At 43.5% G+C, this 27,506-nt stretch overlaps 1 protein-coding gene across 1 annotated transcript; it reads left to right on the plus strand.

Annotated features, from left to right (window-relative positions):
* Positions 1–27,506, plus strand: CTSD (cathepsin D). Its single transcript, XM_082194638.1, has 9 exons — positions 1–213; positions 3,860–4,016; positions 16,648–16,771; positions 19,249–19,367; positions 21,143–21,342; positions 22,287–22,409; positions 22,732–22,876; positions 24,105–24,203; positions 24,826–27,506. Exons 1-9 carry the CDS (start codon positions 152–154, stop codon positions 24,994–24,996), a joined length of 1,200 nt encoding a protein of 399 aa, XP_082050764.1. The 5' UTR covers positions 1–151; the 3' UTR covers positions 24,997–27,506.

Here is a 27,506-nt window from a genome sequence, read left to right on the forward strand (position 1 = left end):
TCACGGGGTTGTATTGCTCAGTCATTCCCCTTAATACCGGGAGGGCTGCGGGTGTGCAAAACAGACCGGACTTGGAGCAGCACGAGAAGCGCATCTGCTCCCCGTCGGTACCTGAGAGTTGCTACGATCCAGCCCAGCCGCTGCCGTCGTCATGGGGCTCCGCTCTTTAATCCTGCTCGCGTCCCTGGTGGTCGCTAGCTCGGCGCTCATCAGGTGAGGGTCGCCTTCCTCTCGCACAGTCGCCAAGCGCTCGGGGTTCCTTGGCTGGCGGAGGAAACTGGAAAGAAGATGGGGCGGCGCGGGGGGGGGGAGATAAGGAAAGCTTTGCAACCTTCCGGAGGAAACTACAGGGTTGTTGTGTTTGGAGTAAAATGGAGCCCCGTGTCTGCTAATCAACTGTGTTGATCCTGGCTTAGCTTCTCACCCAGGAGGGCGTGTCCGGAAAGAGCGGACATCTCGAGGGCTCCGTCAAGTTCAGCTCGTGGCGTGCTGCCCTCGATTTGCAGCCTTGCGGGATCTGGAGGGGCTGGGCGGCTCTGCTGTCATCTGCCCGGTTGCAGGGCTCTCAGACGAGCGAGCAGGATCCTTTCCTTGAAGGGGAAGTGCTGAGGGTTCAAACACAAGGGACACTCACTCAAAAGGAAGGTTGGGGCAGCCCCAAAGGAGGGTTAATGTGTGGATCCGTGTGGTAGGCCTCTCCCCTCCAAGCATGTTTTATCTTTTAAGAAAATATCACGAAATTCACTTCCTTGTAAGGGGTTAGGGTTGTAGGCTGATGTAGCAAAGAATACAGGCTGTTGCTGTCGGGGTATAATTTCTGCCACCCCCTTGGTACCCAGTTTTGTGATACTCCTGGCTCTCATTGTGCCAACTCCATCTAAAATGTAATGGAGGGGGGGCATCAAGATTTGAGGATAGGTAGAGGGAGGATTTAAGAGATCAAGCTGCTGTGCAAACCAAGATTTAGTTCATGTGTGGCAGGAAGTTAGTTATTGGAAGAAGTAACACCCTCAGGAGGTATTACGGTATGCTCTGTAGGCAAGTTGTCTTTGATAAGACGATTCTGTGCAGGTTTACTGAGAGAGACCCAGTTAGTTTGGTGAGGGTTACTTCCATGTTAGTGTACCTAGGGTTGCAACTTGAGCATGAGAAGTAGTCCTGAGTGGCCTGTGAATCTTCTCCTTTCTCAGATACTTATTAACAGGACTTATTTATTTCATACAGTCTATATACTGCTTGACTATAAAAATAGCAACCTCAGAGTGGTTTACAAAAAGAATAAAGCAATAGAATTGGTTAAGAACAATAGATGTTACCCAAAAAACCAAATAACCCAGTCTTAATCTAGTGAATGTGAAAGCGCTGCTTAGTTTATACATACTTTCAGAAAAACTGCAAGCACCAAGTGCTTGAGGTAAGGAGCCTTGAACATTGAGACAGTGCCCCACTGATGGATCACATAAGAAACAGAGCTCCAAGAGTAGATTTTTATAGGCACAGGCATTGTAAAACTCTGCTCACTTGGTTTCTCACACCCACCCCACCCCACCCCTGCTTTCACACACACATGAGACAACACCTGTTTGAAGAGATGGCACTCGGATAAAGACTAACGCCATCACATGTTCATAGTAAGCAAACGAGTTTGATGGCTGATGTTCTGACATGTAGAAAGTGCCTCCTACGTGGTTGGCAGTGCTTTAAAACTTGGGTCTAGCTTGACCAAAGTTATAGCTTTCCCAGTCTTTGCTTTCTGTTAGTACTAAATGTTCCAATCATGTTGAAACAGCTAAAAACATGAGCCATAGCCAGTTGCAGAGAAGACTGAATTATTTCAGAAAGGGTCATACCCATAGAAAGGGAACGTTCCGAGAATGAGCCGTAATTGAAATAGGTCACTTCATCTCCTGAGATCCACAAAAGTGTTTCAGCAGTGGTGACAAGTAACTCTTGTCCGCCTGTCTCTGAATACCCAGCAGAATGAGACATGCTTACCTTCTCTGCCTCTGTTTTCCATGCATTGCAGAGAATCTGCAGTGGGAGCAGTCTCTTGCTTTATGCTGGGTTGGCCAACCTGCTGGTCAGTTATTGTTAGTAGACCATTGTTTCAAATATTCCACGAAACCAAGAATGCCAGGTGGTAGCTTATGTTTTTGCAAGAAGTTATAATTTGTTAGTTTCTTTTGTATATAAGTGATTGTTAGCTATGAACCAGTGAAATAAAACTAATTTGCCATTAGCAATCTATTAGTGTATCTTTGTCCTAATCAAGTCAATACTCAGGTCAAGTGTATTTCACACAGTTGATCAAAACTTTTTTTAAAAAACCAGTTTCAAATGCCCATTATAAGTTCCAGGGTGGGAAAGATAACTCCACTCCACCCCTTTCCCTTGTGTGTGTGTGTGTATGGAGATCTTGCTACTTCTTCCCTGGCATGGTGAGAAGCTGGCTGCTGACTCCCTCCTTCCATCTCTATACATGCTCGAAGATGGTGGCAAAAGAAGAAGCAGAAGAAAAATTGGCCACTCAAGCCAGCCAAAAATTGTGTAGTTCTGCTTCTATGGCTACTGTCATCTGAAGGGATCATAAACTTGCAGATAGTTCCACTGACTCTTGGTAGTATCTAACACTGCGTATACCATACACACTTGACTTCAGATATATTCCATTGAACTCAAACCCCTAGGATATACCGGAAAACACCTAACCTAGATTTTCTGCAAATTCCAGTTTGGGTTGAACTGCTTTGCTGGAATTGTGCATGTCTGTTTCTTTATTAAAGTATGAGTGACTCCTAGCCGAAAAGAAACTCTTGCTCTGATGTCTGTTCAGCATCCTGTGGCTTTGGGGCGATGCTGCTGTTCCAAAGCCTTTACCCAGGCTGCTCAAGCAAATTGCCAGACAAGAAGCATTGTGATTTATTGGAGCTGGTTCTTTTATCCTCCTCGGGATAAAAGCTTGCCAGGAGGCTGCATCTTGTTACACAAAGGCAAACAAGCTTAAAGTTGTGAAGTGTTAGGCAGGTTGTTGTTAATGCATTTGTTATTACTAAGAGCACCAGGTTATGGATGCATGACATGGAATAAGAATTATAAGAGGAAGTATAGTCGCTGCTATACTCTGTTGGGGCACATACTGTATATGGCTCTTTGGGTGATAAAAGTGATCAGGCACAGGATGTGTTCAGTTGTTAATCTGCTATCTTTTGGTACTTTCGTTTGTCAGCTTTAAAAGCTGCTTGGTATCTGCAGATGAAAGGTGCCATTTAAGAGTATTATAATCAAAAGCTAGTTGCCAAATTTCCCTGAGGATAGCCTCCCAGCATAATCTAACATATAAAAAAAAAGAAATCAAGTTTCAAAACTGGATCCAGTAGGGAGGTTCCCATAAATGCTGCCAAATTCCCTGTAGGGGTAGACTAGCAAGGATCCATGAACTTCACAGGAGCCATGTCAGTAAGCAAACCCCAATGGAGAACCTAGCTGCTTGTTCTTTTGATATGAAGACAAAAGAGAAAGTTGCTGCATTTGCTGCAAAGAGAGATGTATTTCTTTTGAACTTCTCTGAGATAATCTTTGGCTGTGTACAGTAGTATCTCAGGTTACATACGCTTCAGGTTACAGACTCCGCTAACCCAGAAATAGTGCTTCAGGTTAAGAACTTTGCTTCAGGATGAGAACAGAAATCATGCTCCGGCGGCAGCAGGAGGCCCCATTAGCTAAAGTGGTGCTTCAGGTTAAGAACAGTTTCAGGTTAAAAACAGACCTCTGGAACGAATTAAGTACTTAACCAGAGGTACTACTGTAATTGAAACTAGATAATATTGATAATGGTCCCCAAATTGTTTCTGCTTGACAGAATTCCATTGAAGAAGTTCCCCTCCATGCGCAGCATCTACACAGAATATGGGACCAACGTCCAAGACCTGAATGAGTTGGGGGAAATGCTGAAATACAAATTTGGGGGCGCTGGTGTGGGCGCACCAACCCCAGAAGCTTTGAAGAACTACATGGATGTAAGTATAGTAGTTGTAGTAGTTGATTGTCACTCTTCCTAATGCTTTGACTGTTTCTTCCTTCTTGGTGACTGGGATCTGTGTGGTAGAGCAATATCCAGGAACCCTGCTATTGTCCTTGCCTGTCTCAGTGAATAAAACCATTAGGGAGAAGGTCACATTTAAAACAGACCTTGAAAATTATCCATAGTGGTATTTGTAAACACCCGGCACTCAGTGTTTCAGGGTCACAACTGCACATCCTCCTCTTCATTAGGCAGGCTTGGCGTGCAGAGAACTTGTGCTGTCATCCCAGAAGCATTTCAGTGTATCAGCACCATGTGAATTCTCCTCCCACTGAAGCGCTGCACTCCTTGGGGCATGGCCTCCTTTTCTAGAGAAGCCGTGTGTTTGTGGGAGATAGGGCAGGCTGATAATGACTGTTTGCCTTGTGCAAAGGTAATTGTTGAAGCAAATGGGAATGTGTAGGAGGGGTATGAGGAAATCAAGGAAGCTTAAGACTGGATAAGATATGGAGGATGCTCCTGAGGGCTTGACATGTAGGATCATAGCCATTATGACTCGGATGATCTTGACATTGAAGAAAGAACGCTCGCAATGAGCAAGTGAAGACTTGCTGTTCTTGGCATCCATTTGCCTCCAGGGATGATGTCAAACTGCTGCATTAGCATCACCAAAGTGACATCCCCCAGGGCCCAAGCCTGGGAAATGTCTTTGGAAAAACCTGAAGGCAAGACCCCCCGCCCCCCCATCTCGGCCTCGCTGATGTGGTCCAAAGGAAACCAATATGTCTGGCACCAGCTTCACTGTAGGACTTGCTGGAAGGAGGTGTTTAATGCCCCATCCAGCCGTCTTGGGGTCTCCACTCCAGATTTGCGTGGTGTTTACTCCTTAGCCTTTTCTTCTCCCGAAGATATCCCACAAGGCAGCGGAGGTTTAGGATCTTCTCCTAGATGGGCTACCTTCCCAGGTTTATGAGCCCCACCTGACCCTCACTTCCATCTACAGCACATGGCAGAAGCACCTTCTAGACCATTGGATCCACTCTTGGTCTTGCCTGCTGAATCCGCCACAGCCTGTCTTCACATGCAGGGGAAGGCCAAGCGTAGACTTAACAGTGTGATAACCATGGGCTACAGGACCGAGTATAAGGCTAGAACTAGAAGCTTCTGAGCAGAACTTAGTTTTCTGGCAATCCCACTGGCTTCAGTTGCATTCCTCTTGGAAAACCCTTCTGCTCCCCACGTCACTTCCTCCACACTTTAAAAGGATGACTCATACCTGAACAGGCTGAAACTTAATCCAGTTAACAAAGATTCACAGTAGCTGTTGGTCCAGTCTTCTTCCCTAATAGGATTTTGATGCAGACCACCCATCAGTGCTAGGATGCCATAACTTGTCGCTGAATTCTTCTTGCCATTTTATAAATCGCAGAGAAAGTGCCGCCATTGAACTCTGAAAAGAGGCCACTGTAGCTTGAAATGAAATTTGCTACAGTCTCTGCAGACCGTTTCCCACTCTGAACTTTTTTTTTGTAAAGTGCTGTAACAGCCATCTCTCCTCCTTCCTGCTGATTTAATGATGCCATAATGTAATACTGGCTTGCAAGCCAAGGGATAAGTGAACAGAATACATTCAGAATCTGAATTGGTGAGGTAATAGTGCTTTTTTGGAGCAGGGAAGTGTGTAAGGCCAACTTGCACTTCTTAGCAGATTTTCATGATTAGGTTGGTCTAGGTGATGTGCTATGATGCCAAGTTGCATCAATAGAGAAGTAATAGAAAAGATTCCATATAAAAATGTGACGCTCAATCTTAAAACCAAGTTCATCCAGGTTTATTGGAATTTACATGTAAATATTTTGAGTAGTTCTTAGAACTACAGTCATACCTCGTGTTGTGTCTGCTTCATGTTGCGTCTTTCTGTGTTACATCCCGCAGCAACCGGGAAGTACCGGAACTGGTTACTTCCAGGTTTTGCCGCATGCACAGAAGCGCTAAATCACGCATGCGCAGACGCAGTACTTCAAGTTATGGGCATTTCACGTTACAGACGGGCCTCCAGAATGGATCCCATCCATAACACGAGGTACCACTGTACAGGTGGTGAACTGTTGGGTCATTTTAGCAAATGTGAGAATAAGCCCAAATGGTGCTTGGTATGGATGGCTCTGCTGGATGATCATCAGGTAGACTCTTAAAGTTGGAGGAAGGAGTCTTGTAGACCATCTAGTCCAGTTTTAACCCCGTGTTAAAAAAGCCTGACTGGCCTCAACTAGAAGTCGAGCACTTAGTGTCACTGGTCTCTTGCTGCGAAACCATTTCGGCAAGCATCCTCACTTCTGACTTTCAAGCATCTCTTGAAGACTTTTTAATGCCAGCAGGCATTAAATTCATGACCAGAAATATTTGATTTCTGATCATGCAGTCACCTTACTGATTATCTGTATTTTCAAAAGTTAATTTATTAAAATGACATTTTATATTTTCACAATACATGCTGTTAAAATTTTATGATAAGGTGGTATAGAAAGTTTTTATTATATGATGGCATAGAATTACTTCTGTAAATAACTGTATTCTAATAAGCCATCTGAATGTTGACTTCATAGTTCAAAGCTTCTGGTTGTCTTTGGGCAGAATGGAGTGTACCTTCAATACCAACACACCCAGCATTTCTCCTTAAACCACAGAGCTTTGAAGTAGAAGCCCGGGATGTTTGTGTGTTGCATTTGAAGGCATCTTCCCATTCTCCCATCAGCTGATGGATGGGTAGGAGCACACCTTGCTTGACTGAAGGAACAACCTGGTTCCTCCTTTGAAGTGCTGCCTGGTACAAGGCTGTTTATAAAGGGCTGTTTGAAAGCCCTGTGATTTGCTGGCTTTGAAGTCCTGAGAACCAGGGCTTCGGGGGAAGCATCACCTGATGGCAGGTGATTGGCAGGTGAGCTGCCTCACATGCCTGTCAACTGGCCTACTGGGCTGGGTGAGATGAAGATCTGCCCATCCTATCAGAAAAGCTTCCCTACCCTTGTCTTTGAAAGTGGGCCACTGCTGACATGGGAAGGTAGTTATATTGTGGCCTCTTTATTTAAAACCACAATACAATATACAGTAAAACCTATAAGCAGTAGGATCCAATTGTCTTATTAAAATTGTCAAATTAAAATCACAAGACTGTAAAGATCTTTCCATATGGTCTCTTGACTTTCCCTGTCCTCTCGTACACATTTTCCTGAATTGAAATTAACTACATAACTTCTGCCCATCACCACACGCTTGCTACTCCCTTTCTCTTAATTCTTGCATTCACAGTTGGCCACAGTCAGTCACTTCCTTGACCCAATCATAGAGGCCTGTAGTAGGGTGGGGCATCAGTGTTCTGTTCATGATAGGCGTTCTAAATATGGGAGGATGGCTTTTGTTTTTCCTTCAGAATTACCAAACACCTGCTGTTAGACTTGCGGAGGGTTTTTGCCACAGTACTTGCAGAAATCCAGGCTGAACATCCTTGTGTCTGGAGAGAGTTGTGACAGATGGGGAAGTTATGTGAGTGGCCAGTATAGCAGCTGAAGCCTGAGAGTTTGGGGGCTGCTTCTCCAGCTTGAGGTGCAGTCTGGGCTTGCTGTGCTCTGAATTGTGTGTGCCTTGTCTCTTGGGAAAGCAAGTATCTTGGCTTCTCTCCCCCCCCCCCCCCGCCCCAGGCTCTTGTCAGCCATCCAGTTTTCTCCTGTGACTTGTCCTCTTTGTTTGCCAATCCCAAGGGAGTTCTACAAGCATGGGGACAGAAGTGTTTAATCAAGCTCTACCTCTGATGTTGAAATGTGCAAGGTGAAGGTTGTGTAATACATGGCTGATCCGAAACCATTTTTTCCCTATTTGAAGAAGGCTTTGTCTCATGCCATTTTTTAAAAAAACTGAATTTCAACATTTGGAATGAATACAAATAGAACCTATCAGATTGCATGTATTGGCAACAGACCAGAGAGAAACATGGATTGGAATCTTTTCCCATGACATACTTGACTTCAAGTGGCAGATGGTGCTGTTTAAACACTTGAGCCCATACCTGTGTCCTGAAATACTTGCAGTCTTAAAAGCACTGGATCATGTGCTTCTCTGAATGTGTAGATCAGTCCTCCAAACTAATGAGAGTTGAAGTCCATCTGGAAAGTTTTTTACGGTTATTAGAGAAAGAAGAAAATAGTGCTGGACTGCATTGCCATTTTTTTCTTGCCACGTTGCAAATGGCAAGCACATGCTCTGAGTTGTGTGTGGCAGCCCCTGTGTACTCCTTTTCTCAGGCTACTACTGCACTGACCTAGAGTAGGGTCAGTATTCTCTCTCAGCTGCTACAAGGCCACACTAAAACCTTCCGTAACCCAGGATACTAAAAGAAATTAGCAAATATATGCCTTTCTTCCCCCCATCCTATAATTAACAGTTTACATAAAGCTTGTATCAGCATGCAGCTGGTAGTAATATACTTTTAATGTCGAGTTTTGTGCATGGAAATGCAACTGGCTGCTCTTCAGGGATGTGAAACTACTCGAGACCCTCAAGCAATCATACCTTTCCTCATTTCCATTGCCTGCCATGTAGAAATAACACATGGGTTTGGGGCAATTATCAATGGTAGTGGATCACTATGCGCCTCTATGCCTCAAGAGTAGGATCTGTAACTTCCTCCAGACTGCAGGTCACTGGAGCAGTTGAAGATATTGGAGGATGGACCAGAGAGGAGAGCAGGCATCACAAACCTGATGGTCCTTATTTCCCTTGGAGAAAGGCAATCAGTAGATATTCTGCTTGCTTTGCTTCCTTTATACTTCACCCTTCCAAGAACATATACCAAGGACTTTCTCTGCTAAATTTTTCCCTGTATATTCAGAAAATGATAATTATCTAGAAACTTTCAAGGAACGTCCCAAGTTTTTTTAATGCTAGGCTTTTGGGTTTGTTACGCGGCATGAGAAATGTATATTTTTTGCAGGAAATTACAAATGCCTTTCTTAAAGTGTTTCTGTTACCAGAAGCACTTGAAATTTGTAGCAGCTATAATAGGCAGCTGATCATCAAACACTTCTATTCCTGTCCCCGCAACAATAAGTGTCGCTGAATTTAATGGGTAGATGGTAGGCATTCTCCCAAAAACTGGGTCTAAACTGCAAGCTTCAAAACTAGTGGCTTGGAGAAAAGTGATGGGAGAGAATAGATTGCTCCCAGATATATCCCTTTCACTTTTGGGACAAGCAGAATATATTAAATGGTTCTTTTTGTGCCTTGTCTCCTGTTTTGTGAAGAATGGCAAATGAGATCTTAAGCACTGTAAAAGTTTGATTGCGCTACCAGTGATTTTTTTTTTTACTTTTTTAAATGAACAAAAAGTGACAACAAGGCTGTTCACCCTCCTGCCTCTGATGTGTGCAGGGTATTGCGCGTAGGCTGGATTGGGGCTAGCTTTGGAATAGTGCTACATCTAAGACTTGCTCCCCGCCCCCTTCTTACCACCCTGCAATGCTCCCCATTTGTCTTGTTCCATGAGGAGATAAGACTATGGGGGATTCATGGTTGTGGTACAAAAACCCAGCTAGTTTCAGTTAGCTTTATCTACAAAAGGGCTGTGTATCTATTTTGAAGTCTAGTCATGAGACAGATAAACTGTAACAGAGCTCCTGACATGATAATTGTGCAAATAATAGCTTACTGATGAGCTCTCTCTTGTGACACACACACATAGTCCAGAAGCTTATAAATCCTTTTGCCATGCGACAATGTTTTCCCCATGTATACAACTGGATTTGCTAACTCATTTGCCCGGTTAAGTAGCCTTCCAATGGAACTGCAGACCTGAATAACTCTTTTTATCAAAAGAATCCCATGGAGGGACCCCAGAAAAATGCTTTGATGCAGCTTGAGCATGCTCAGTGGGCATGGAATGCTGACTGCCTGTTGGGAGGGGGAACGGGGTGGTTGGAATCCTGAACGGAATCGTTCTACACCACATTTTCTTGCAGGTCCCCCTTGTGTTCTTAGGGAAATCTTTAATTCTTCTGGGCACATTTCAGATCCTGTTGGAGCATACAGTTTTGGGTGTTGCTCTGCTAGAATTATGTATCTGGAAGATTCTCTCCCCTTCCCCCTTTTTTTAAATGAATGTTGCAAGCAAGGGGATTGTTTACATAGGTTGATATTTGAGCTCAATATGGGAAGCAGTGTTGACTTCTCATTTGAGTACTGTAAAAGACTTCTTCAAAATTACAGCCCAGTCCTAATTTAGATTGCATTTAGCCTCTAGGGTGGGGCACACCCATGGCTATGCTGATCCACCATTACAAAGTGAGGCTGCTTTGGACTAGTTGGCTGCTACACCAGAACAAGGCAGCACACTAATCCAATGCGGGACCTGCCAGATGTTTTGAACTACAACTCCCATCAGCCCTTGCACATTTGGAGTAGTCCAAAACATGTGGAAGGCAGCAGGTTGGGGAAGTCTGGTGAATAGAGATCTGGATGAATTCGACAAGTCCAATATAGAAGTAGTTGGCTTCAGCTAGTTCTTCTTTCTTTCTTCTACAAAAAAACCCCCAAACCTCAGCTTGATGCTGTTGTTTCCAACATCAGCTGGTCAGTCTTGTCCCCCTTTCACCACACTGAATCTTTGTTATATCCTCCTATTTTGCATCACCTTCCCTTCTGAAAATGGCAAAAGTGGAAGGAAAAGTTGCTTCATGACTGTTGTAAGCTTGTTACTGTCAGTTTTGTTTTTTAAAAAAATTCTGCTGCTGTTGGCAAATAGCAAACTTGGGCAATCTTCTCAAAGTGGACTGGAAGCTCACTCTGACACACCCAGACCACTCCGCACTCATTCACACAGGCAAAAATATATATTCCTGGTGCTTTTATAGCTATGCCTAGTCAAGCTTCTCACAGTGGAGCATCCTGCAAAGGAAGCTGCTTTCCCATGCATCAACCCATTGCCCATCTACCTCCCTATTGCCTGTCCTGGCTAGCAGAGGCTCTCCAGAGTTTTCAGACCTACTACTTGGCTACGTTGGAGCCTAAACCTGGATGCTCTCCCTTTATGAAATGCAAAGTTGCAAGGTTTTGCCTGGGATGTGAATCCAGCACCTCTTGCACCCAAAGCAAAAGGAACCCAACGCCACTAGACACATTCATTCCGTGGATACAAAAAATGGCAGGTCCATGGGTGCTACTGTTGTTTACGGCCGATAGGATGTTCACCCTTCCTTCCTTAAGGCTGCGAAGGTGGTCAAGGTTGTAACTGTGAAAGCTTTCTAAAGTGGTCAAAATCAAAGTTGGGAAAAGTCGCTCTGTCAGTTTTCTGGCTTGATGTGCAGGTGGAGATCATTCTTCTGTATATTTCCAAGAGGAACTCCCTGTTAGCCTAAGGCTTAGCCCTCCTAGCCAGGTTGCTGCCACTCCTCTAAACACCACCTCATTTGCAATTTGCAAGAACAAGACACTTCTGAGTCAGCTTTCCAATTAATATTACTTAGAGTAAGGCTGCCCCCCACCAACCCAATCTGTTTAGGTGTTGTAACAGCTTCATACCTGTCTTGGCTTTATTCCATCTTTCTTTAGAAGCAGTCCCCATGGTGGCTGTTACACAATGGCCTGTCTATATTAGGCAGGGAGAAGTGAAGTGAATTTCTTATCTTTAATTGCTGAACTCAAGCGAGCCACCCAAATATGAAATCCTTCACTTGATGTATGTCTTAACTCTTGCCCTTGCTGGCAAAGGGATAGCTCAGGTGGTAGAGCATGTGACTCTAAATCTCAGGGTTGTGGACACTGGACAAAAGCGAAGGTTGGGCTAGAGGAGTCTTATGGTCCCTTCCAACTCTACAATTCTAGTTGTATAATGCATGGATGACCACACACAGAAGCCTCCCAGGTGCAACTATTAGGGGTTGCAGTGCAGAACAGAGGCAGGATGGACTAGGCGCATTAGTGGTGGCATCAGGTAAATACTCAGTAGAGACACCAATGCTAGGGAATTGGTATAGAGCCAGTGTGCTGTAGTGGTTAAGAGCGATAGACTCATAATCTGGTGAACTGGGTTTGTGTCTCCGCTCCTCCACATGCAGCTGCTGGGTGACCTTGGGCTAATCACACTTCTTTGAAGTCTCTCAGCCCCACTCACCTCACAGAGTGTTTGTTGTGGGGGAGGAAGGGAAAGGAGAATGTTAGCCGCTTTGAGACTCCTTTGGGTAGTGATAAAGCGGGATATCAAATCCAAACTCCTCCTCCTCCTCCTCTTCTTTTCTCTGTGCATTTTATATATAGTGGCAGCCCTATGTCTGCAGCAGACAGCTTAGAAACGGCCTTAACAGACTGATCAATGCAGCTCATGATCCCCTTTTTATAGTTTGCTTTCAAAAGTGGTAGGGAGGAGAAGAGAAACTATGCTTTTGCCAGCCTTCAGTCAATTATTGCTCATCCCAGATTGAAGATCCCAATCCAGATATTGCTGTGGATTGCAGCAATATCCTGGCAGGTATACCTGAAGAGGGGTATAAGCAACCAGTAGCTCCACATCAGCAGTTTTCAACACATTCAAATGTAAATGAGTAGGAAAAAATGCTTGTGGTTCTCAAGATGAAAAAATAAGTGCACTGTGCCTACTCATGCCAGGAAAACACTTGGCAAAGTTCACAAACCTGTTCTGGAGCAAAAAAAAAAAAAAAAAAAAATGCCATGTGCGTTGGGTTGCCACCCTTTCTTCTTTCTCCAGGCAGAACTTCTGTGTAATAGCTGTTGGATCAGCAAAAATGGGAGGAGGCGCAGCTTTCCCCACTGTTGAGGTGCAGCAATTGCCAGCGGATGGGAACAGCAAGCTGTACCTAATCAGTTTAGTAGGAATCCTGCTCCAATAAGTTTTTGTGGGTTTTTTTTAAAGTCAGGGGAGTGAGGTTTATTGTCCGTTGCATACTATGGCCATGACAGCTGAGGAGGGAGGAAACAACCAAAGCATTCTTCCATTAAGTGCAAATTTCAGCAGGCTACAGGATATTGATTGTGGTAGATGAAGAGCTCTTTGCAACTGGAAAGTCCTCTCCCCCCTCCCTTTCCCCCCTTTCTATGGTCAGTACATGCACTGGAAGCAAAAGGCGTAAAGACCTACTTAATCCTTGTTGGTTCAGCATGTACGCTACTTTTGCACTCACTGGTGCTTATGCTGGAGCAGAAAGGGAACATGTTTATGTCTCATTGAGCAATTGAGTCAAATGCTGACTGCATGGTTTGCTAGGATGTCTTCGGAAACGTAAGAGAGTCTCCCTCCCTCTTGTTTAAAAGTTGGAGGAGTCTGGAATATATTCCCTGCCATAGTAGCTGCAGCCCTAGAGATGGATGAGGAGCAAGTAACCTCCATTTACTCAGTGTGTTAGAGGAGCTAAGGCGGTGTGTGTGGACCTTTGTTACAAATGTTCTCCCTTTAACACATAGCAAAAATGGGGAGGGGTAGTGTGCAAGTTCTGTGCCCTCTCATAGGATAGGTGCTACTTCATTTTTAGTTCTACTCTGCCACTTGTTGGACCGTGTTAAACAGTAGAACCCATCTGGCTGCTGTTAGCACAAACCAATTATGTCATTGCTCTAGGTGCTGCTTGCAGAATTCCCACTCATTGTTTCAGGGTGGGGAGGGAGGGAGTTACTGCTTGTCTTCCAGTGGCAGTGTCTCACTTCCAGAGTCCTTCCTGTGTCTCTTCCCCCTCCCCAAAAATAGGTGTGTGTGTGTTTCACAACAGTGTAGGTCCTAATGGAGGAATCTGCAAAATGATGCTAGTAAATGGATACGTAGCAATTCCTTCCCATCACATGCATGTCCTGGTAAGTGACCATCCTAAGCATAAGCAGCTTCACATGCTCCTTAGGCAGGATGGGGAAGCTTTCTCGAGATGCTGGGAGGACTTACACATTGCATCATCCTTGGCTAGGGCTGATGGGAGTTGGAGCCCAGCAATGTCTCGAGGGTTGCAGGTTCCCCATGCCTCGAGGGAATGCAATTCAGTTTTACACAAACCATTGAAGCTAATTAAATGTGGCAAGTTAGGTCCATTAATTTCAGTAGGTCTACTCTGACCAAAACTTAGTTGAACTCCGCTCCCTCTTTCTAGACGGCTTAATTCCTCCCATCTGGAATGTGAGCCTCTTCCTGGTTCAAGTACTTAAACTACCCTTCTGATTTGAGTGCAAAGGCTGCCAGGCTCCTGCCTGAATGGTGGTTCCTTCATAGTATAGCAACTATTCCAGGAAGCACAGGTGAGCAATACATAGGATTTATCGCATTGCAGCAAAGATTCTGCATACTTAAAAAAAATGTGTAGAGACCACGTGGCACCTCAACTTTAGCTTTAGGAGCATGGACAAGAATGGAATATAATGATTTCTAAATACTGATCCAGGACTTTATTCCTCCGTGTGTGAGAGAGAATTTGTACAGATAAACGCTGCATAAAACACTGGCCTTTGTAAACAAAAGTTGCTTAAGTACAAAATGAATATCAAGGCAGCAGTCCTGGTTAATTACAAGGTGATTTACAGCCTCTAATTCTCCGCTATGCATTAAGAGTAATAGCCAATATCTTTGGCTTATATGACGTGCTATATAGGTACTAGGTTAGAAAACACACCCTGCCCTAATACAATAATGGTTTTAATGTGAGGTGCCAGGGAGGAGATGGCAGTATAATTTCCTTTAATCTCCATAGGCTGTAGGCACAGAACGCAGGTAACATTTTTGTACCCAGGTAGTTTGACCAGAGGAATGAAAAGCACCTCCCACCCTGGGTGGTGGAGCTGTTGGCTGTGTCATTAGCTGTTGCCTTGGGAGCTCCTCTCATCCACCAGTTTTTGTGCACTTGTGCCCCAGGAACTCTGAATGTGCTGGTAAGCAATATGAAGTTACTGGCTGAGCCAAGTGAAGTTTAAATATTGTCACCAAAACATGGACATTTGAATCTACCTTTGTAAGGCGGTAACCCCCAAACATTGCGGATTAAATTGGGTACACCTTCTGTCATTCTTAGCCACCCACCCACACACCCTAAAGGGAGTTAGACATTCTGTTGCAATATATGACTGGAAGTTTTGTTGAGAGATTTGCATATAAGTTTGGGGCATGTTTGGGAAACAAAACTCTGTTTTAAATTCAAGCACACTTTCCCAAGGGAACCAGGGAAGAGGAATGATGACATCCTGTTGTATCCATCATGGAGCCATCGCATATGAGCATTTGCTAGATTTTTGGATGTTGGGAATGAACTTGCAGTAAAGAGTTGGCTTAGCCCTTGTTCAAATAGAACATTTTAGTACTTCCACATAAGTGAATGGTAGCAATTCATTCTTAGGGTTGGAGTGAAATCTCTTGGCTCTGAGTGGCTAAGGCCTTACTCTTGGGAATAATCGAGAGGCATAATGCATCTCTGTGCTCCGAACACACTGGCAATTAAACATTGCCATGTTTAAGCCAAGGATGAGCAGTCTGTGGCTCTCTTTATTCTGCTGGACTCTAACTCTTCCATCCAGCATGGCCAATGGTTGGATATGATGGTGGAAGTTGTAATCCAACAACCTCTGGAGGGCCACAGGTTCCTCATCTAAGCCCCACATGCGATATCAATCATAATGACAAAGTGTAGGCAAAGTGTAGTTTATAATAACTACAGTGGTACTTTGGTTCTCAAACTTAATCAGTTGCGGAAGTCCGTTCCAAAACCAAAGCGTTCCAAAACCAAGGTGCGCTTTACCACAGAAAGGAATGCAAAATGGATTAATTTCTTCCAGACTTTTAAAAACAACCCCTAAAACAGCAATTTAACATGAATTTTACTATCTAATGAGACAATTGATCCATAAAATGAAAACAATAAACAATGTACTGCAGTCACACAATCAATCAATCAGTAGCTGAACTGGGTTCCACACAGTCACGGAAACGAAACAAAACAAAAAAGCCACAAAACCCCAAAAAATATACAGCAAAAACATGCAAGCTGGTGACCCTTGCAACATCTTTTGGAAGCAAATGAGACTTGCATCTAGAGTCTCCTCATCTTGATACAGCCAACTCCCCCTTCTTTTTATTGATTTACTTTGCATCTTCTTCCTTTCCTCTAAGGGTCTAAACGCAACCTTCATTGCCTCCATCCCTCCTGCCCCATTTTTTTCCTCACAAGAAAACCTGTAAGGTATTTCAGGCTGAGAGAGAATGACTCGCTCACAGACACCCAAGGAAGCTTCATATCTTAGTGGGAATTTGTACCTGGGTCTGCTTACTCCTGGTCTGACCCTCTGATCCTTATTCCTCCCTGGTGCACACTCTTGCTCCCTCTCTCTATATGCAGCTTGATATGGGCGTGGGGTAGTTATGTAAGTTTGGTGGCTTCTTTTGCGGTAGCCACTGACTTATCTCAATCCTATAAATAGCACTGTGGTAAGAATGATCCCTTAGTAGTAATCCTCCATACTGTGGGGTAATGAGCGTTGTATTTGGCAATCCAGTACCATGAAAGTGATGCTTATTTTATTTCTTTGCAAACCTGGTGCTAGCCTGGAATGATCAGCTTCTTACCTTTTGTCCTCTCATCTCAACTTTCATTTTGCAGGCTCAGTATTATGGAGAGATTGGCATTGGGACACCCCCACAGAAGTTTACTGTGGTCTTCGACACTGGCTCTTCCAACCTCTGGGTGCCTTCTGTCAAGTGCCACTTGTTGGACATTGCTTGCTGTAAGTATCTCTTCAGTTGACTGACTTAAGTAGCACCATCCATTAATCCTCTATAGTGTATTTATGTGATAAAGCCTATGCCAAGCTCTTACTTTGCATGAAAATGACTAACTTTTTTAAAAGAATTTTATTTGCCATATCATTGATTGTGTCCTGTGCTTCATTCTGAGAAGCCTGGTACTTCCTGTCCACTATTTTTTAATATTGCTTCCAACTTGACTCCCCACTCCTTGCTGCTTTTTAAGAATACTTTGATTCAACTGACCATTGCTTGAGAGGCAAAGAAGTGTACTTCTCTCTCCTGGGATGCCTGCTCCTCAGCACGTTGGAAACTGGTCAGCCAAATCTATCTGTCACTGTTCTTATATTATTGAGGCATATAACCTTGCACAAGGAATATGAAGCAATTTGAAATTTAAATATAACCTTTAGTTCTGAATAACATTTTGCCATTTAGAGCAGGAGTGGAAAACCTGCTCCTGGGCTCCGGCTCCCATTGGCCCCAGCCAACTTGGACCCGGTGGTCAGGGACGATGGGACTTGTAGTCCAGCAGCATCTGGAGAGCCAGCACTGATTTAGAACTTATGCTGTCAACTGTGTTTCCCCCTCTTTCCCAGAGGATCTGTCAGAGCACTTAAACCAGCAGTTCTCAACCTGTGGGTCCCCAGATGTTGTTGAACTACAACTCCCATCACCCCTAGCTAGCAAGGCCAGAGCTCAGGGATGATGGGAGTTGTAGTCCAACAACATCTGGGGGACCCACAGGTTGAGAAAGGCTGACTTAAACAGAGTTGGTGGCAACACAGGTCTGCTAACCATTCCACCTTTTTTACCTCTGAGAGCCTAAAGTGATAATAAAATATACTCCATTTAATTCAGTAGTCTCCCCAGACTACTGAATTAAATGCAGCTGTTTCTGCTTCTGATGAGACCCTTGTGCACATTGGTAGAGATCATGGTGACCACGTCTTCTGAACTTACCTGTGCGCAGCACCTCCGCTGGCTGAAACTGATGGGAGTTTTAAAACATCCCTGACCACTGGCTGTGCTGGGGAGGGCTGGTAGGCGTTTTATTCCAGCAGTAGTTGCAGGGCTGCTTGTTAGCCACCCTTGCTTTAGGTGGAAAACGGATAATGACTTTATTAAAGGTGGTTTGAAAGAGGGTGTTCTATGCTTGTTATGCACACCCAGCTGGTTTTGCAAGCTTTTATTCTGTAAAGCCTGTTTGACTAGAAATGCATAGGACAAAAAAAAAGGGTGTCTCATAGGAAATGAAGCCCCTCAAACTTCTTTCAACCCTCTTGAAAAGTGTGTGAGCTCAGCACGTGTACCCGGGTTTTTCATGTCTTGGGAATCTTCAAGAAATAAACCTGCCAGGTATACTTGAATCCCAAAATATACTTTTCAAATCCAATTTAGCAGCCAAATTGGATCTCTCCACTTAATTCTCCATGTGTTCGAAGAGCTTTAGAAAGCACTCTGTGCTAATGCTTTCAGGTAAAGAGATGCATGTTGGCAGTCGTTCTACCCTATTCTGCAAGTCCCTTTAGTTCAAGAGGAATGAAAAATTATTCTTCCCAGCAGATGGGACTTGAAACAGGCAGAGTTAGTTGTGCTACAACCATGCCAGATCTAGCTAAGATTTGGTAAAGACCACCTTTTTCCGGAAGCCCCGGTGGGCTACAATTTAACTGTAGTTGCTTTCCTAAACATCCCTGATACCATTGTGGGCATGGCATAAAAAGTTCAATTTATAGAGGAAGACTAGGTTAATATGCCATCTAGATGTCTTCATTGCTTCTCCACTTAAGATGTTCAGAAGGCGATATAGCTGTGATTATTAAGTAACCATGGCCTCCGTTTATAAAATGAGTCCAGTCCATCAGTCCCTAAGCTTGCACATAATCAGGGTTAGCAGTAAGCTTGCTATTTGCTATTATTCAGTATTTCACTCTAGCCCTTCAGAACAATTTGGCTGGCCTAGAAATTTGTTGTTTTGAAATGAAACCTATAAATGTCCATATTATGGGTTGTTGGCTGATAAGTGACACTACAGGGTGGGTACTGTCCGTGTCTGTCCTGGTTTTTTTTTCTTCCAGAATAAATACTACATCCATTTTGGGGGTTCTAGCATGAGGTCATCAAGTACATATCTTAAGTCAGGTCTGCATCAAAGCACAATTGCCTTTTGCTTGTTTCTTGAATGTATTTACATACAGGAATCAAGAAAACTGAAGGTAATGGGGGAATAAATGTTGTTTTCCCTCCAATTAATTAAATGCTGCAAAACTGATTCCTAACACTAATTAAAAAGCTGTGAGAAAGGAGTTATGGATTGGCTTATAGTTTCTGTTTGATCTGGAACACGGGGTTGGTGTCTCCTCAAATATTTGTCAAGTGTTCCAAGTTGGTAGACTGTGTGTGGATTTATGTGGATTTATGTATATGTGTGTGTCGTGTTATTTCCCCCCTGCAGTGCTGCATCACAAATACGATTCTTCCAAGTCCAGCTCGTATGTGAAAAATGGTACAGACTTTGCCATCCATTATGGTACTGGGAGCCTGTCAGGATTTCTCAGCCAAGATCATGTAACGGTTAGTACATCACCAATAATTCACTTCTCCAAGCTGTTAAAGCTTTGAGTCTTTAGCAAAACAACAACAGCCTACCACCACTACCACCATATGAGAGTACTAAAATATCATAGTGTGATAGGAACTCCTGGGGATAGTACCAAAAGTTTGTGAGGCATATGGGATGTGCTTTTCGCAAAACGTAGATTGCCTTGCCAGTGATCAGCTTTCATGTGGAGCACTGTGGGTTTGTTTTGCTGCTTCAGAAAGTAAATGACAGCATTATGGCACTTTTTTTTTTTTAAAGACAAGGTAGGAGAAGTTACTTTCAAATTTATTGTCCTGTAGCTGCACATTAAAACAGCTTTTCTCGTGGTGTGCCATGAAAGGCCCCAGAAGCTCTCTTTGCCAGTCCTTTCTATGAGCCTGCCATCTTTAGTGGCCAGTTTTAAAGCCACATGTGTATGGAAAGAATTGCCTTGGTTTGTTCGTAATCCTCCTAAAGTAAACTACAGCTGCTGTGGCCTTAAGGGAACCTGTGCTTGTCCAGGTTAAGTTGATGGAAGTTGCTAGACTAGGGTGATACAATTATTTTAAGCAGCATTTAGCACCAAGCACTGAAACTTAGTTTCTGAAAAAGCTTCAGCCATTGTGTCTCGTTATAAGGAAAGGGGAGCAAGAGAGACTTAACTATGATATGCATGTAATCACTGGCTGATGAAGCAACTTTTACAGGGCAAAGTGGTCTTGTCCCTTTTTATTCTTAGGAGCGTTTGCTAACAGAGCAGAAAAAAATAGAATAATCATAATCATATACTAAGTTTTTGTCCTGCCCTTCCCCCCAAAGGCAATTAGGGTGGCAAACCATAAAGCAATATAACAGCACAATTAAAAAATAAAGCAAGGAAAAACTTCAAGAGCATCTAAAACCATATTAAAATAGCCACATGTTCTCACATCTAATAATTTCAGGATTGCTAGGAACGGTATCTTTCAACCATCAAATGCCTGGATGAGCAGGGATGTTTTTAAAATTCCTCCTGAATGTTAATAGTGAGGAAGACAAGCAAGAGATTAGAAAGAACAATTCTGACATACCAAACAAAATCTTTGCCAAGTCTCACAATTTCATCATATCTGGTCATAAATTGAGTGGCGAAGAAACAGCCTAGATGAATTCATGTGAAGCCCTGGATGGTATTTCTTTCTCCTTCCCACACCCTGTGCCGCCTTTGGTCAGATTCACCTGGCATTGCTCACTTTTGTGGCTCTGCGGCAAGGAAGGGTAGGAGCAGAAAAAAGCAGAGCTGTTGCCACATTGACTCCCAAGGTTTGAAAATTGTTGCCTGGGGGAAGTTCAGAGCTTAACATCTCTGCGATTTCAGAGAGGTGATAAAACTTCCTCTTTTCAGCAAGCATTTGCTTCTGTGTCTAGTTCCTGCATTCTGTGTTTGTGGGTTTTTGTTACATTTGCGTTTGTTGTTGCTCACAGCCTTGAGCTTTAGAAAAGCAGTTTAATCGCTTAAAAATTACAAAATGAATACAATAGCGAGATAATGGAAGTTGCTGGCTTCTAAGAAGGCAACTGCATGCTCCTTATCAGCTTTTATGTTTTTCAAGATTGCTCTGTTTGTTCCATGTGCCTTTATATGGCATGTATTGAGAAGGGAGAGATCCTGGCACCACTTGAGCATGTTTTTATCTTACTACCAGAAGAATGATACCATATTTGTTCCAATAATGGTGTAAATGTGTATGTTTTGGGTTCTCCCAACCTTCCTTTCTCTTTCTCCCAGATTGGTGACCTGATTGTCCAGAATCAGTTGTTTGGTGAAGCTGTCAAGCAGCCTGGTATCACTTTCATTGCTGCAAAGTTTGATGGCATCCTTGGCCTGGCATACCCTAAGATCTCTGTGGATAAAGTGTTGCCTTTCTTTGACAATGCAATGCAACAGGCGCTAATGGAGAAGAACCTGTTTTCCTTTTATCTAAACAGGTGAGAATGTCACTTTGCTTTAACTTGTGTGCCAAGGACCAAAGGGCCTTTCTATCCCCAAAGGAAACGTCTTAATTATTTCATATGTGTGGTGGTGGTGCCTACATTTGCTGTGTAAAGATAAAGCCCTTTTAAGAAGATGGAAAGATTATGTGTGGCATCCATTAGGAGAAGAGGGAATATCAGGGTGTGATGGACAAGGGAAGAAGTTATTGTTTGTCATTTAGAAACATCCTGATGTCCTTTGACTCATTTCTGTCTTGTGACTCACACCCAATTCTTTATTCTTTTTTTAAAAAACCCACAACACAATACAATATTTGCACACAAAAATCAGTGCATAATATTGATTACTATATGGTGCAAATCACCTGATCATGAATAAAGAGTCCTGCAGCATCATATAAGAAATGCCCCATTGTTACTGGGTATGGGCCAAGGGTTTCCCCAGCAGAGTATGCCCACAACTGTGAAAGGGCTCAGGGAACCAGCAAATGAGCACGACACAGGTGCAGGCTCAGAATGGTCTGAAGGCTTGCAGTGCAGCCCTATGGGAAACCATACACAGACCAGTCTTGAGCTCTTTAGATAGACCACCATGGTGTACGTGATAAAGGATTGCCACCCGATCTGGTGCACGTGTTACTTGGGGAGATATCTGTTGAGTTCAGTTTGGGCTTTCTCACTGGTAGGACTGCTTAGGATAGCAGAGCTGTTGAAAGCCAGACTTAAAGAAATATGCCAAGTACACAAAGGATGGCATTGCTTCCCTTGGATTCTGGGGGCCTTTTCCCTGCCCTGCATCACTTCTGTATCCTTGTCCTTACGTGTTTTTTCCACTTTACATTTCCACAGTTCATTGAGTGTATTGCTCTGAAGCTACGGATCTCCCTCCGTTTTTGTACTAACATTTTCCTTCTCCACTTGTGTGCTGCCTCTTCTAGGGATCCGAAAGGAGCCACTGGAGGTGAATTGCTTTTCGGTGGGGTGGACCCACAATATTATACTGGGGACTTCACCTGGGTGAACGTCACTCGCAAAGCTTACTGGCAGATCCACATGGACAAGTGAGTTGCTTCTCTCATTTGTTTCACAGGTGCACAAGGGGGTCCATAGTTTATTAGCATATAGATTGCCTGCAACAAAGCATTGTTCTATATCCCCAGTGGGAGCTGTGTAACACCATGTAGGGCTTGCAGTAAGTGAGGACTCCGGGGGGGGGGGGAGAAAACCCCACTCTCCTAAAATCTTCCATGCTGTGCCATGTAGCACAGAAGAATTTCAGTCCCCAGTGCTGAGGATATTGCTACGCCCAACTGCACAAAGGTGGGTAGAATTGAATTCTTAAAAAAAACAAAAAAACATCTGGGAATTGTTGTCTTCTTCCAGGGTTGACGTTGGCAATGGCCTGACTGTGTGCAAAGATGGCTGTGAAGCTATTGTAGACACAGGGACCTCCCTCATCACAGGCCCAACAGATGAAATTAAGCAACTGCAGAAAGCCATTGGAGCTAAGCCAATCATTAAAGGACAGGTAATGTGGGAATGGGGTGAGGTGGTGGGTCTAATGTTGGGACATCCATATGTGCAGCCTGACTACTGCTTCTATCAGGGCTGGCTAGCCTGGGACCCTGCAGATGTTGTTAGGCTCCGGCTCTACTCAACTCCACACATTAACCACACTGGCTGGGGCTGATGAGATTTGGGAGTCCAGCATCTGAAGGGTCACAGGTTCTCTAGCACTGCTTTTTATATATTGGGTTTGGTCTCAATTGGGGTCAGATGCAGCCAATAGCTTGGATTGCTACCTCAAAAGCAGCTTGGTTACTAGTTCAAAGCGGTTCATATGTTGGGTGACCTTTATGTTACAGTACTGCAGCTTTCCCCCCACAACCAAACCTGCTTAGGAAGAATTGGCCATAATAAGTTCTATACACCCTCCCTTCCACCTCAGAGGATTTTCAGGTCCATACTCCAGTCTGGCTTATACAGCATGCAGGACTTCTTACAGTGTCAACATCCCACATGTTGTGCTTCGCATTGGCGCTTGTGTGTAATGTTAGCATGCCTGTGATCAGCAGCCTCTGCAGGTGCGCCATCGACGTCCTGTCATTACATGCAAGCAGAACAGTGGCTGAGAGAAGAATGCTTAAAATGTGGCTTAAGTGAGGGCTGAACTCCTTACACTCAAAGGGCTTATTTGTAGCCTGCATGCTGTGTAAGCTGGGTCTAAGAGAACTCCCTCAGCCAATGGCATAGGAGGAGAAATTCTGCTATGTTCAGCTTCAGCTGCCGCTTCAGCACTTTGAGAATTGCTGAATAATGATAAATTTCCTGTCTGTGTAGTTCTTAAAAGGTGCAGCAAGGTAGGTCTACTCAAGATATGGATCTTCCATCTGTTTAACTGCCCAGATATACGGCTTTTTTTGTGGGAAAGGCATCAGAATGTGGCACTAATTGAAGTGTAAGAGGTAGTAGTAGTAGTAATGTTTGGGATTTTTATAGAGAACTTAACGTTCACTGTAATCCTAATAATGGCTCAGTGCTGCCCCTGTACTGCAGCTGGGGACAAGATGTTTGTTGCCAGCAGGAAACATCCAAGGGGTGCCCCTGTTCCAGGAAGAATAGCCTAAACAAGTCCCTTTTAGGGAGAAGTGGAGTGTAGGAGTCACTAGCTAGTTCTTGCCTACACACCTTCAGGAGTCAAAATTCGTAGCTCTACAACAAGGTTCTTATACTTCCATTTTATTTTTATTTTTCAGTACATGCTTCCATGTGATAAGCTGTCTTCCCTTCCCACTGTGAACTTGGTCCTGGGAGGGAAATCCTATGCCCTCACTCCAGATCAATATGCCTTGAAGGTAAGTTCAAAACTATTTATGAGATCATCCTAAGAATGCTCACCAACCTATCCTAGACGCAGCAGTTTTGGGTCCCCTGGATGCTTTTATTGATGTTCATCCAGCATCTAGTAATAGATTTGTTATATCTGCACTGGATCCTGTGCACTTCAGGGAAATAGCTAGGACTCTTAAAAGCACAATGGATTCTGCCTTTGTGTCTTTTTACATGGTAGTTAGTTAAAACTTAAGACGGAGTTCTCTCATTGCATACCAATTACTTAAGTGAAGGATTAGTGAGCAAATTCTTTTTGGGGAGGAGCAGGAAGAGGACTGAAAACTAATAAATATTGTGGGGGGCAATAAATGCTGCTTAAGTGGTCAATGCACATCTATAAAACATTGTTTGACCACGGCTTTTCTACAAGGATATGTTTGGGCTTTTATATATATATATATATATATATTGAAGAGGGATTGTATGCATGGATCTTCTTCAACAACTGGTGGCTCTTTAGGTGCTCCTGAACACTAAACTGCAAAAGGAAGCAAACAAGGTGCAACTATAGAGAAGACTAATATGCTCTTGCTTGCTCACTCTCTTGTTTTTAAAAAACCCACACCTTCTTTTCTCTCCCTGTAGGTTACTGTTCAAGGAGAAACTCTTTGCTTGAGTGGATTTTCAGGCTTGGATGTCCCACCACCTGGTGGACCTCTTTGGATCCTGGGTGATGTCTTCATCGGCGGTTATTACACCGTGTTTGATCGAGATAATGATGCCGTTGGTTTTGCAAAAAGTTCCGGCAGCGCATAAATGCAGCTGACAACCACTTCCCACTCTCTCTCTCCAAATTCACCCACAAACACACTGGAGTTTTCTACTGTGTCTTGTAGGCATTAGGAACAAAATCAGGAAAGTTAAAAGGAAAAAAAATATGACACTTTAAAATTTAAATAAGAAGGAGCAGAGATCTTTTTAAAAAATAATCTGAAAAGCTACTAGTGACCATTGAACAAACACTTGTCCTTCCTCGAATGATACAGGCCATAGAAAAGTTATAATAAAAACATACCTAAGGAGCCAAGCATTGTATGAGCTGTTCAAACATCTGGTTACTTGACATGCTATTCCTTTTTAAGCATAAGAACTATAAATGCCATATTTAAATTAACTCAGTTGCAGGGGATTGGACTAGATGAACCCATTGGTGTTCCCTCCAATCCTACAATTCTATTATTTATCCGCTCCAAAAAAGAACCCTTTATACATGCTTTTAGATTCACTTGCCTAGCTGTTCCCCATTTTTAATTTATTGATATATATATAAAGGCAACATAGAGAACAGAATCTTTCACAGTTGTTTATGGGGGAAGTGCTAGGTAGTTGGGAAGTTACCACGGAATTTGCATTGGGCTAATGATCCCCGTAGTATTTCTTGCATTGTGGGGATGTGGGATATAGCAAAATTGTCCTGATTTGCATTTTTAAAAGAAACGTAGCAGGTCCACATTACTTTGGGTTAGATGGGCTCCAATGAGTAGAGAATCCTTGGGAAGTTATAACTGTGGAAATGGGTATTTCTATAAGGTATGATTGGGTTCTCCATCTCATATTTTATAAACGGCCACAGTTTTGATTTTGGTCTGAGCAACCCCATTCAGGTACTGTAGTTTCACGATACATTGTTACAAGTTCTTTCTCTTGGTTTCCCACACCTTACATAATTCCCAGCTTCTTTTGCGGGTGTAAGGAAAGTGACCATGATTTTTGTGAGATCTTTCCTGCTCAAGGTTGCTTTGGAGATTCACCAACTTGTCAAATATGGCCTCTCCCCACACCCCACTATTAAATCAAGTCACAGCTACTCTGACACTCGTTTCTCAGTACAGAAAAATCCTGTAGATCTCTTGATAAAACAGGGAACTTTGGGTGTGGGGCAAGTTCAACCTGCCCTTGCAGAAAGCACAACTGATCTTCCTGCTCAACAGCTGACAGGCAGGGGTTTGAATCCTGCTTGGTCACTCTCTCCCTCCAACCCCATGGGCCAACTTTGGCAGGTGGCCAGGATCATCCACCTGTCAAGAGTTGACCTGTGGGTTGTGGGGAGATGAAGATCTGGCACGCCAAGCCAAAAAGGTTCCCCACCATTGTTACGAAACTTACTCTGCTATGAGAAGCTTGGTCTCTGCACAGATTGATTCTGGTTACCTAGACTTTTATGGAAAGTGTTTTATAAAAAGAGCTGCCTCTGCATTGGCGTCTATTTTGGCCTGGCAAGCAGAAGGCATGGAGCAGCCCTTCGGGACAGGAAGGTGGAGGTAAGCTAGGTAGATGTTAGTTGAACAAACTGGAACGTCATTGTTTAGTTGGTAAATGAAGTCTTCCAGTATCTTTTTAGATAAATCTGAAATGTTCCATTGATATTTTGGAGCCCAGCCCTAAGGTTGCGAGACAGCACGGATAACACAGAACACAACTTTTAGATTAAACAAAGAGCTGTTCTGATGCAGAGCCAAGCACACTTCGCTGAAGATGCTTTATTTTAAACTAGATGAAATCTGGTTCATGAAGAGCAACACAATAGAAAAGCTGGTGAACACGGGGGAGTAAAAGGCATCTGGAATTTGAACATTTGTGAATATGCTGCATGTCCTAGACTATGACCCCACCCCCCACCCCCACGGTTGGGTTGAATACTTTTCTTTAAAATCCCTGCTTAGCTCCTCCTAACAGTCTTCAACCCTGAACTAGTAATTCAAGGTCACTGAATAGCTTCTCACTGAGTAATATCAAGTACAAACTTTCATTTCAAACTTAAGTGCCCAAAGCTCTTCTTAAGAGAAGCTGTATAGAAAGTGTCTTAAATTTTCTTTAGGTGGTCATTCATATCAGGATAAGATTGAACACAAGTCTTTTGTCTTAAAGAAATTTTATCATGAATGCCATATATTATATATAAAAAGTATATCTCGCTCATTAGCACTGAGTGGGCTGATTGGCCGGTAATGGTATATGTTTCAGTCTCTTAGAGGCAACTGCTAACAGCAGCCTAACCACCACCACCCCTTTAAAAGGCATGTGGCATAGTCTATAAAGGAGGAGAGCGTTCTCTGCAGACCTTTGGAAGGTTCAGTAGAGGAATCCGCTTGTTTGGAATACATTTAGAGCTGGTTGCCACTCCCCCCTTGTTTTTTGCTTGCTTTTTCTAAATGTGTAAGATGCTCTTGTGGCTCTCCTGTTGGGCAGATGCAAGTTGTAGCTGATCTCTCCACTCAATTTGTCATAGAAAAATTGTAATGAAAAAATAAATTTTGTCTCCTCTA

The sequence above is a fragment of the Podarcis vaucheri genome, assembly GCF_965113315.1.
Source record: "Podarcis vaucheri genome assembly, chromosome: 1".
Lineage (NCBI taxonomy): Eukaryota > Metazoa > Chordata > Lepidosauria > Squamata > Lacertidae > Podarcis > Podarcis vaucheri.

Coding starts and splice junctions, on each gene's coding strand:
- CTSD (XM_082194638.1), top strand. CDS start 152: ATGGGGCTCCGCTCTTTAATCCTGCTCGCGTCCCTGGTGGTCGCTAGC. Junction 4,017..16,647: donor CTTTGAAGAACTACATGGAT/GTAAGTATAGTA, acceptor TTCATTTTGCAG/GCTCAGTATTATGGAGAGAT. Junction 22,877..24,104: donor AGCCAATCATTAAAGGACAG/GTAATGTGGGAA, acceptor TTTATTTTTCAG/TACATGCTTCCATGTGATAA.